The sequence below is a fragment of the Pelmatolapia mariae genome, linkage group LG14 (assembly GCF_036321145.2).
Source record: "Pelmatolapia mariae isolate MD_Pm_ZW linkage group LG14, Pm_UMD_F_2, whole genome shotgun sequence".
NCBI lineage: Eukaryota > Metazoa > Chordata > Actinopteri > Cichliformes > Cichlidae > Pelmatolapia > Pelmatolapia mariae.
In genome coordinates, this window is record NC_086239.1 from 27,061,529 (window position 1) to 27,074,200 (window position 12,672).

Below are 12,672 nucleotides of genomic sequence, written 5' to 3' on the forward strand. Positions count from 1 at the left end.
CATCCTCACGCTCGCGGCCATCGAGGAAAAAATAGTGGAAAACGCTCTCGCATGTGTCGCCACACCCAGCAAATAAAGCCAGACACGGCACAGTAGCGAAACCCCCCAACCCCCTAAAAAAACGAGTGTTTTAAACCGGCAACAGCGACATGACAGCTACCGACGGCTGTGGAGGAGCCACAGATGAGTCACACAGCTCCACCAGCGTCCCCCATTTTCATTACACACACAGTCAACCTGCAACCTATGTAGCGGGGTTGGGGGGGTTGCCAGTATTGATATAAGGAATAATGCAAAAGGCAAGTGGGTGGATGAATGGATGGCGTGCGGTGATGGTGCACGTGGGGACACTTTAGGAGAGGTGTTCAAAGATGTGGACACGGGCTCTCTTGTCAATGCGCATGATACTGCGGTTCCACTACTACGGCACGCTCCAACTCACCTTGAATCGGCGCACGGCCGATTCTCCTGTCATTCGGGTGCGGGGCGTAAGGAGAACCAATACACGCCCCAAAGACTCAATCAGCAGCCAATCCAGTGACAGGAGAGGCGGACCTGTGGCTGCATTCTCACACTTGGTTTCACTATGCGCTCGTAAAACGGCTCCGTCTACTACAAACGCGGCGGTGCAGGTGCTCTGTCTCTTCGGGAGAGGATGCGGATGGAAGGACGGGGGAGGGAAGGGATGAAGGGAAACGCCACGAGGAAAGAAAATAGGATATGAAAAGGGGCTTGTGCTAAGAGACCGCGAGGTGCAAGGTCGAATATGAGAGATTGGTTGAACGGGGCACTTTGCGTGGTAATAGCTGGTCGGCAATAGTACTATGATTTGGTATGTGGCCACTCTGATAGCAAGTGTATTCAGCACCAGAGGAACGGCCGCTCAAGGTGAGTTGAAGTGCAATATATCTTGTGCCGCACATAGCTTTTGATTTCTGCTGTCTTCGCGTGCGCTTGGTGCTGCTTGTTCTGATCGCATGAGATTTTTTTTTGCCTCCCCCCCTCCTTCCTTCTTCTTCTGTATGTTAGGTCATATGAACTGTGGGGCAATTTGATTCTAACAAATGGCTGCATATCTCATATGTCACGTGAAAGTTTAGCCCTGGTTAAAGGCTGTCAGGAAAACAAAAATTGCCTTGAAAACGGCCTGGCTCATTTACATGGTTACCTGAAATGAGATAGCCTAATTCTCGCGCCGGTGATAACACATCCATGTGTCCACGATGACTGATCACGGCAAAGATAGCTCTATTAATGTGGCTGGTGGGTTTGGCCCGTGTATGTGAAATATGTGAGGCTCATTTGGGTGATAAAGCAGCGAGCAGATTGGAAGATAACGTCCCTGCTGCTGCTGCTGCTGCTGAGGGGAAATGTGTGCATTGTAGGCTATCATAGCAAGCAGTCCCATTTGAGTTCTCCAGAGAGGGGTGTGACCGTCTCAGCCCTCAAGATGGAAAAGTAACTAAATAATGCATCACGTGTCAGATAAAATGCACTCTTGGATTTGATAGAGCCCGCTGCAGCATGCATGGGATTCGTATGCTGAATTTCACATTGCACATGGATGGAGGGAGGGAGGGGGGTCACGGTGCTGTATGTGATGCACTAAGCACCCAGGCTGCAAGACTCGCCTTGTGCTGATCTAAGAGCTTCGTAAACTAGTCATTCCTGCAGTTACAACCTGCACAATCTCCCTTTTGTTCATATTTATTTATTTATTTTTACCGAGCACTCTGTATTGACCCATGTACTTACTTAACCTTGCTTTTCCACTTGTGTCCAGAGGAGGGAGACATGTGCCAAGTTGTCCCCTAGTACTTATCCCAATGACCCCCACATACCCAGTCAAAACTGGTCTGCTCACAGGTCTGACTCCTCCTGTGATGTCAGCCAAGGCCAAGATAAACCCAATATGAAATCTTGAGCCAATGTAGTGAAATGAGTTTGATTTAGGAACAGAAACCGCTCAGAGGCTTTTTTTTTTAAACACTTATCATCTGCCTTACATAGATGGGGATGTGTCTTAATGATATCGATTCAAAGGTGTTGTCTGATATAGTCACTGCACAGAAGGTGATTTAAGCCTCACAGGCTGCACGAGAGAATCACAAATCACGACATAGGCTATTAGTGACTACAAATGAGAGGCGGTCTACTTCAAATATTACAGGGACCCTAAATATACCGTCTGATTGTAGCCTGCTACCACACTAAATCACTGACAAAGCATGAAAACACCAACTGTGCCTTTTTTTGACTGTTCGTGAACTACAGCGCACACTGACCTGTGCTCAGAGTTTAAGGATTTCTGACAATAAATGAAGTGTTTTGATGTAATTTTTGGTTAATAGAGAACAAGAAATGACGTGTTAAGTATCAGTATAGGTACAGTTGAAAATAGTTGAAAATTTAGCAAAGTGCTAAAACATTAACATCAGTATTTACTATGGCAGCTAATTATTTGGAAGAACATTACTACTTTCATGTGTGTCCATTAACTGAGAATCTACACCCTGCCACTATTTAGCCTAGCTTAGCATATGCACTGTAGGCAAGGTGAAACAACTACCCTGTTATTAAAATGTTATATTTTTCATAAAGTTTGATGGATTTGCCACTACAGATTATGTCATTTATTCTTGATCATTGCTTCCATGTATGGAGGCTTCAGGTCCAATTTTTATATTCCAATGGACAAAACAAATGGCCAGAAACTTACTTGCTACAAAACAAAGAGAATCAAAGTTGGATCTCAGATGAGCTGAGACTTGGCTCATTTTTCATGGCTGGGATTTTGTTGTATGTGCACTTTGCTCAGTCTACAGCAAAATGATGACATGTTTCAAACTTAAATTCATGATGTCTGGTGACTTGTCTCAGAAATAGTTGCACATATATATTTTATTGCATAAATGGAGAATGTTTTGTGTAATGAGATATAATTATTATTATTTCGGATGCTATCACATTTATATAATTAATTTTTTTAAGCTGCATTCAGCTTTTCAGGTTATTTAATGGGGAAAAAGTATTCTTTTTTTACTTATTAATATACATTGACTGTGTGATTGTGTCTTCCAAAAATAAATTAAATTCTCATAAACTTAGACTTAATCAATTAAAAATGCATAGGAGCAGACATCGGTTTGAGGTAGTGGCTGTGATCCCCCGCATTCTTGAATATACTGGTTGAGATAGTTTGATTACATTCTCACATTGTATGAGAATTCATTCACTAAGTGTCCAAGTCCAACAATGTTAAATCCACTTTAATGAATGTTGTAACAGAGGCTAACAGAGGCTAACAGCAGCAAACAGAGGCTAACAGAGGCTAACAGCAGCAAACAGCAGCAAACAGAGGCTAACAGCAGCTAATACCACAAAAGCAGCAGCACTAACTGACAGAAAAGTTCTCAGCCTCAGCACCTCAGTATGGCTGTCATTTGAGAGAAGTGAGCTTCACTGACTCATCAACTCGTATTGGACTCCTTTTAAGTTTTACAGCCTCCTCCACCAGAAATGGATGTAGACACATATTGACAGCTAGGGTAAACAGCAGACTGACAGCCTACACTCACTACAGATGAATGGTGACCAGAGTTTTTTGTCCTACAGTGGCTACTGTAGCTAGGATTGTGCACCTAAATTGTGAGGGATAAAAACATCTAGAGGTAAGATTTTACACAATGTAACTTTCAGATGAATTTGCATGTTAATATTTGAGAATGTATTAAAATAAATCACATTTAGATATTTGGATCAACGCTACAAGATAAAAAGAATTTTAGGAAAAAAAGTTCTAATTGACCACATACAGGATAGACATATAGGATAGCCTCAGAAAGCAAATCAAAATATAATATACTGATACACCTGCAGTGACAATAAAACAGATTTTTGGACTAGAATAGACTTAAAACACTAAGTTGTGTTAATGGTACAACAGGGTTTTGCACAGGCTTTACGCCTCCTTTATAGGGACTTAAAGTGCATTTTGAGATGTAGACGAGGCATCATCTGCAAACGTGTTTGCTGTAATACACTGTGAGGCATGCACAGAGCTTATAAAATTACAATGAGTAGTTTAGAAACCCTTCTGGATAGGTTCTGATCCTTCATGGGTTGATAAGTCTTAAACAGTTCTTGGCAAAAATTTGGATTTCCATCTGAAAGAGACATGATTCCTGGAGTGTGACCAGGACTCTCAAGTAAAGCAGCACTAAGTTATAAGAAAGTAGTCCCATAATTCGTTAATTGAGTCCACTGCTGTCATTCAGGTAAGGATTACTTTGTATTGTCATTTTCTAGAGTTGTAAAACCACTTCTCAAAGTATTCTGCAGGATGGTGTCTTCCTGTTAAAAGGGAACTTTTTCCTTCCCACTGTTACCAAGTGTATATTCATAGGTGGTTGTTTGATTGTTGGGCTTTTCTCTGTATTATTGTAGGGTCTTTACCTTACAATATAAAGCACCTTGAGGCAACTCTTGTGATTTTTGCACTATATGAATAAAACAGAAAAAATTGAATCATTGAATGGTATTATTGTAAAGTGTAGGAAAGTTTCTGATAAGACTTCAAAGTCATTAAATTATGATGTAAACTAATATTTTATGATCTATCTTATTTGATCATCTAACTTATTTGATCATCTAACGGCTATCTCAAAAAGTAGCATATTAGTGAACCACTGTTGTTTTTTAATTAGTAGCTCCCCTCAAGTCCTCATTAACCTGCACCATTAACTGAGCCACATACAATGGTAACTACTCATTTGTTACTGATTATTTCCAACATTTGTTACTCTTTTTCTTTTGCCCCAAGTAGCGAAGCACCACAGAAAGAAGGTGTTTAGTAGGATTTAAGGATTATTTCACCGTTACTTGTTGTTTCTGTGTTTCCAAAAGCAAACGGAGACATTATTTATAGTTAAGCTTCAGCGTCCTCTTTATAACCTCTTCACCAAATGTAATCAACAGTTTCAACATATTTTTGTGATTCGGTGAACAATCAGTCACAGGAACTAAACATTTCTTATTTTTTATTTTTGCCAAGTGCCCATTGGGGAGACGGCATATGGTGAGGGACAGCTGAGGTTAGCTCAACAAAGTCAACAGTGGCTTGGCAAGCAATGAAGGTGAAGCGTGAGGGACACTGACGGCAATACAGAAGTAATTAAATGTCATTGGCCATTGTTGGGAAGTGGTACACTTGAAGGACTATTTTCAGAGTCACTGATGGCTTACTGATCTCCTCCCTGGTCCTCTGATGGGACTCTCTGTTTTTTAAGAGTTTGTCGAGCTGGCTTTTGGCCAGATGGTATTCATCTGTAATTCTCTTCTTGTGAGCCACCTCCTTGATGTTTCACTGGATCCGGAACTCCCTCATGAGCCATGGCTTGGCACGCTTGCTCTTAAACGAGCTGGATATACAGATGCAGATGGGATTTATGAAGGTGTCAGAAATGTCACTCACATATCTGAGGACTCCCCGAAGCACCGTTTGAAAGCCCTCCTACTGTGTCTGTGGGTCCTGATTCAGATTGTCGTTCAGATAAATGGGTCTGCCTTCGGGTTTTGTCTGGATGCTAGAACTGTCTGGGACATTAAGTGAGGCTGCAGTTCGTGATATGGTTGAAATACTGTTTTGACAGCAGAGTTTTAATTTGTCTGACATCCACTGTGGCTTCTTTCTTTAAACTTCCACTACAGTTGGGTTTAATGATGTTTTATGTGATGACTGAATAGGAACTGTGATTTTTCTATAAGATCTGATCTTTGTGAACAGCAGTCAAAAATTAGGTTTAGGGAAGCAAGGCTAATCTGGTGATAGTTTCACAATTTATTTAAAATGACTAAAAACACAACAAATAAAGAGTTAAATTTGGTTTAGATTTAATTTATGGCTTAATGTGATTGCAGATTTAATATGATCCATGTATGATTTTTTCTTCATTTTTAATTGAGAATTAAAACAGTTTTTACTTAACGAATGTGACACACACACACACGCAAAATCAGGTAATGACTGTTGAATTGTTTTTTTTTTCTGCTTTTGATTTGTTGAAACCTGATTTTGATATTTTATGCATCCAATTTCCATGATTGTCTGACTTCTGTGTCAGACAATCTTCAAGTCAGACAATCTGCACTTAATGAGCACACAGTTCACAAGCCGGAATAACCAAAATTACTTTAGGGACTGGGTGCCAGTGCGTCTGCATTAGAGCTCTTTGGCGTTGACACCATGGCCTCACTGGACCCAAAAGCTAATTTAATTAAAGATTTCAGATTTTCTTTGTTGTCAGTGGTTTGGATTGGATAGTCGTTACTGTCCTCCAGGGAAAATATAGTTTGGAAACTGCACTTAGCCAAAAGGCCAATAATTCACATCATAAAATGAGTTAAGAACATAAATAAATACATATGTATACAGTCTGGACTCACAGCAGTTCATAATATAGTCATGACCTTTTATCTATTGATTCGTGCTGCAGGACATGAATTTTCCATTTTTTCTTTGTGCCCCTGAACATGACTTTTGAAATGTACTGATTAAAAGAGAGCAAAAAAATCCAGCTGTTTAGGGTGAAACAGGTTGGAGGAGAAATAAGTCATCTTGACTTTCATACCAGAGGCCCAAATACAACTCATACATGTCACAGTTTCATTTTTATGATTTTTAAATGCATTATAAATTGCAATTAAGTTACTTTATTAGAAATTACTGAGTTAGATTTACAAAAGTATCATGATGCAGGTTAAAATACTGGCTGCCATGTCTTTTTTCCTGGTTGCCACAGTGACAACTTCCTGCTTTCTCTACAAAAAACGACATGTTTTTGACATGAAATACATTTCCTATTTAAATGCTTTGCTTACAAATTCATGTTCACTGACATGAAAACCATAACAGCTCGTGTGCATGAACACAAAAAATTGGATTCATTTTTTGTGGCTGTTTCACAAACTGTCACGTGACCAGGCTGATATATCACATGTACATCATAATAAAAACATGCAGCAAACTTCTTTCAGACACACAAAACATAAACAGATTTCGCTAACATTTGTTGTGTGTAGTTATTTATTTAATAGTTTACACTCTGTCAGTGACTCTGATCAGATCAGCTGTTCCTGTGTTTGTGGCCCTCCAAACACATATGTGGCCAACGGGGAAGGTGTAGTGGGCAAACTATGAAACATCAACACTCATAACATGGTTAAAGGTTTTTTCTCCCATCACTTCTTTTTAGGTTTTCATTATATTTGTTGATACTATGAGCCCAACAGTTTAGTTTCTAAGAATAAGAAGCTTTCCATTATTTAATCGCCCGACTGAATTAAGTTGATTGGTAATAGAGACAGTAGCTTCTGGCCCACACAAACTGGGCAGTTCAAAGTCATGTGAAGTCCTTGATTTTTCTTTCCTCTTGTCAAGTTGAGCATAAAGTTATTAGTACATAAACCTTTTTTCAGTTTTGGGTTCTCAGTTAAGAATTAAAAAGCATTGATTAATCACTTATTATTCATTTCTCATTGATTTTTGTTTCTGCTTGTTTTGTATCGATTTCTAACAAATTGCAGACGTCTGCACCTCCCTGTGTGCCATCAGAAGTATTTATCAGACCCATATTTATCCAAAAACCACCTTTATCAGTAATTGTAAGAAAACTTAGGTAATATATAACCTACTGCAGAAGTCACAAGTTCTTTTAAATGCTGCAGACAGCTTTGTATATGGGCCGATGTGTCTGAGAGCAATAAAAAGAAGGTAAGCCTTTTGTTCTCTGCTGGTCTATGTACTGAATCAGTTCATGTTGGTGTCTTTTTTAATTAGTTTATTTTTTATGCAAATTAAAGTTGTATGTTGTTAAAGAAAATCATAATGAAAAAAATTCAAATTATCATTATAGAACTTGAGCAGTATTGTTAATTCAAGCCTCATCATACTCAATCATGTGCTTCATGACAGTGCTACCTGCACGAGTGACCCAAAAAACAGATTATTTAGCCAATGGCTATACCAAAGTAGATAAATTTATAAATAAAAAATGAGAAATTAGTTTTTCTGTGTCCCAACAAAAGTAAAGCACTCAGCCTGGTCACTGATATTTAATTATGTGCCTCTGACACTCCACTGCAAGTTTAACTCTTAAAAAGCTACTTAAATAGCCATATTTGTAGTGGCACAGATTGAAAGTATTAGCAATGCATTCATTGCATCGATTGTTTTCACTCCTGCTCATACATATCAGTTTAAACTTGAAATATTTGTCCAGTGCGACTTTGCTTTATATGTCTGCCAAACAGTTCTGCAATGATCCCCTCCTGATTCTGTCCAACCAATCGTTTTTCTACAGACATACTGTACAAACTCTTTCTCTCACTCTCTCAGTTTTTCTCCGCGCCTTACGTTGTTGCTCGCTGTCGTGAGAGTAAAGCTTAGTAAGCTTAGGAGAGGGGCCGTGCTCAAGCTGTGGATGGCAGACTTTCAGTACTGGGCATGTGCCAGCTCTTTCTGCTGATGCCCCCTCCCTTCTCTACTCACTCCTCCTTCAGCCAGTCCTGTCCCAGCGGAGTCTCCAAACAAAGCCTGCAGCATTCTGGGAAAGCCAGTTTTTCATCATATGTGGTTCTCGTTGGATGGACTGACACCTGCAGCCTTTAGATCCTCATCTCTCTCGAAGCATGTAGCAGTTCACTGCTTGCAGTGATAAGAGTAATATAATGTGCCTCAGTATGTCAGGTTTAGTGATATGTGCAAGTTGTCAAGTCGGCATTTCTTCACATGTGGCTAAAAAGTAAATAAAAAGTGAATTTGATTAAAAAGGCAGTGGATCAAAAAATGTACTTAAAGATTAATCAGGGATTTAAACTGAGAGGAAATGAACAATAAGTGGGTCACTAATTCAGTTAGGTGTGGGTGATACAGCTTCAAAATTCTATCATGATATTTCAAGCAAACTTGTGATAGCAGTATTTCTGACAATATAGAAAAAATACTGAACAGTGTTTCACTGATGCGTGTACAGACAGAAGCATTTATTAGTGTAAGTAAATGCATTTTCCATAAGTCAAACGGAAGCAAATGGTAATATAATGTGTTTCAGAAGTGTTTTTCCTTCACAGTACCTTAGTTACTTTGGTTTAACGGTAACTAAAGTAACAACATTGTAAGTCTTCAGGAGTTGGGGATGGAAATTGATAAGAATGTAAACCGGCACAAAAAAGCGAGCGTTTCTGCTTTAGAAACGTGAACAGGTAGAGAGGGAGGCTGCAGCCCGACTGCTCATCTGCTTGTTACCTGTTGAAGTTAAGGGTCTGGTTGTTGGGGTCGGCATTTTCTCAGCTTTCACTCTGGGTTCTTGGCTAGCTTAGCGTTAGTATTTTGCTTTTTCACCAGATATCCTCTCAAGTTTTTGCTTTCACCTTTAGTGGGCATATTTTATTTTTTGCATATTTTGCAAAGTTTTGTGCTTTTTTGGAGGTTGTTGACAAAGCTTTGTTTTTAAGTACTAAATCATGATCCTAGGCTGACATGCTGCTCTCGCTCTTAGACATGCCTTGGCTTGTCTTGTTGCATTATTGAACGGAAAAACATGGTGTTGCTATAGCAACTATGTCGCTATATGACATTTTTATATCATGTATTTTATTAACATGTATTATCATGTATATGTATATATATATATTATATGATATATCATGTAACCAGATTTTACCAGTATAAAAGTTAAACCGGTAATATACACACAGCTCTGCTTATACAAAATGCACATTATATTTGCATACAATGGATAACAGAAAGCCTGGTTTATTTTATCCATATTTCATATATTTTACATGCAAATGCTCCTATTCTGTTACTGATCTGATGACTTATGATGAAGAAACCCTCAGACTATTAGCAATAAAATTTATGAGTTAATTTCTTATTGACTTCTAGTTTTGCTTTTTAGAAATGAACATTTTTTTGGAAAACCTATGTTAGATTTGAAAATACAAAATTAAAATGTTTTGCACTGTTTTATGATGTTTGATGAGATAAGTAATTAGTTGATTAACAGTTTAAATGTTAATGTTAATTGTTGTTTGTTGAAGCCTTTAACAGTGAAAAAACCAGTGAGAGAACTTGAAGTCTGTTGCTTTTCCACAAAGATCTCTGATGATGTCTTTATTTTAGAATCAAAGGAAAAAACACTGTTTTTCTGTTGAACAATACAAATAATGAGGAAACTGGATAGACTGTGATGTTCTTATATTGATATGAAAAGTCTGAGGGATGGATGCTTTTCCTGTTTCAGAAAGTACAGGCGAATACTTTTACTTTCAGTAACTCAAACATATGTTAACCTTGGATTAGGCATGAGTTAGAAGGTCGTTGTCATTTATTAATGAGGACTTTTTGGACTGAGTGCAGTGATTGATAAAAGAAGAACCATATTCTGATCAGAATCAGCCGTATATGTTCGAGTAGCAGGCGCTGAATGCAAAGACAAGTCCCTGACCATGTTAGCTTTCGGTGTTGGGAGTTGGAGATAAAGATCCAGACAGACTGGGCTGGACTGAGCAGATAACACCAAGGCGCTTCATTAAAGGAGGCAGAGCGGAGTCCTCTTCATGAACATGGTCAGTTACTTGATTATACACAGTGAACTACATATAACAGAAATCAGTTTTCATTGTTTCCTTTAGTTGAGGTCAAATTAGGTTTAATTTATTTGATTAGGTCTTACAATACTGAACCCTTAAAGTCCCCACTGAAGAAGAATCCCAGCTGCAGGCTGACCTGTTTGTTTCTCTGACAGACTTTGTTCAACAGTCTCTATATTCACTCTTCAGTAGTTCAGGCATCATTTTACAGATAATCTACATGCCATATACAGTCGGTGAGAATCCTATTAGCAGCATTTGTCCGATCAATTCTGAACCAATGCTCCCATAAATTCTGCATCTACAAAAACTTCTTCATTTTCAGGTTTTGTTGACATTATCAGAAAGGTGATAACTCTACTTTATGCTGAGGGTGTTAGTAGAGCCGTGGTGGTGGACGGCACTGCATTATATCAACATATCTTGTCCATCTGATGTAACATAAATAAGATTGCACAGATACCGGTTAAAGGAGTATGAGACAGAACAGAACGCCGTTTGTAAAGCGCTTCATTATTTAGGGTGGATTGCAAAAAAAAGGGCATTTTGGGCAGTCAGTGTTTTCTTACTGAGCAGGACATACCTGATATAGTAAAAGGAACGCAGCATCTCTTAACTCTTGCTGGATACTCAAACATGCTGTCATAATCTAAAGTGCTGTCACTGAAAGTCTCTGTTTTTACTGCCTGTGTTTTATTGATTGCATTCTTGTGTTTTTGTGTGAGTCTCTATAATGTTATATGGTTATGGTTTCCTTTTATCATTCATGTTTCTGTCTCTTAGTGTCTAAGCTTACGTGCTTTTCTACTTAACCTGGTACTACAGCTAAAAATGAGCTTGTATGGTTGAATGTGGCATATTTGCACAAGGAACTTCATGTTAATGAATGTGCAGGTTCCTTTATAAATAACTTAAACATTCAAAAAACAAATATGGTATTATATAGATCAGTGCATAATATTGAGCAGTTCCCAGTGGTAGCATCACCATGGACTTCTGGGAGTGGGGTGTCTTGGCACTGGGATGTTGGCAGTGGATCCTTTGGGTTCTGTGGGTTGCACAGTGGGGTCTCTATGGATCCTGCAGATGTTCAGTCAGATTGTGTTTTTGTGCTAATCAAGCCCTGTAGCTACATCCACTGGCCTGTTTGGGGAGGCTGTTGCCATCAGGGAGTGCTTTAACAATGAGGGTTGTGCTGGTCTGCTAGGTTAGAGCAGCAGTAAAGTAATCCCCATATAAATAGCAAACTAAAGTCTCACAGTAGAACATTGCATTGTGAAGAGGTGATCAGTGGCTTTCACTTTGGCTGTCGATAGTTTGAAATTTGTGGCTAACTGCTGTGCATTTTAACAAAACAAATACTGTTATCTTATTGTTATCAAATGAGATTTGACAAATTGTATGTGCTAATATGTATGAAAAGGACTGAAACATAGTTTAACTGTAGTTTACGGAACAAAGTAAGGCAGGAACACAACTGCAGATACTGAATGATGATAATACAACAGTTCCTATCCTTCTAGGTCATTTACAAGACACACACTACATCTCTATAAAGAACACACATGGGACTAACTCCTAAGAGTTAGTTAATCCCTGAATACACACATCTTAAATGTGTGTATTCAGGAGAAACATTCACATGCATATACATAGTGAAAGAGGAAGCAAGCGTGTGAGAGAGGGAGCGAGTGAATGAGAGGATAGGAAGATATGTGCAGTTGATGTACGAGCAGCTCATATGGAATATAGAAGCTCTGTGTCATGGTTACATATGGTTTACTGATGCAGTCTTGTGCGCAGCTTTAATTAGACAAGCCATGTGAACTCTCTAATATGTGCTATTAGCTGCAGTGTGTTTTTCTAAAACATTTATAAATCATCTAAAAATTGCTGTGAGAGACTTTAAAAATGACTGAATGGTTTCTCTGGCTTACAGCTACTGCCAGAGATCCCCTATAATGTGCAGCTCTGCCAGAGCAGCGCCCAGTGATGTTGGTTTGCCCTTTGTGCCTTTGG

At 38.9% G+C, this 12,672-nt stretch overlaps 1 protein-coding gene across 2 annotated transcripts in view; it reads left to right on the forward strand.

The window, feature by feature from the left end:
• The first annotated feature begins 658 nt into the window (after positions 1 to 658).
• Positions 659 to 12,672, forward strand: part of igsf9ba (immunoglobulin superfamily, member 9Ba) — a 73,475-nt gene continuing 61,461 nt past the window's right edge. For both annotated transcript variants that reach the window (XM_063493822.1, XM_063493823.1), the window contains exon 1: positions 659 to 888. In XM_063493822.1, the coding sequence (XP_063349892.1) occupies positions 825 to 888 (64 nt within the window). In that variant the 5' untranslated portion in view covers positions 659 to 824. The remainder of the gene's footprint in view (positions 889 to 12,672) is intronic.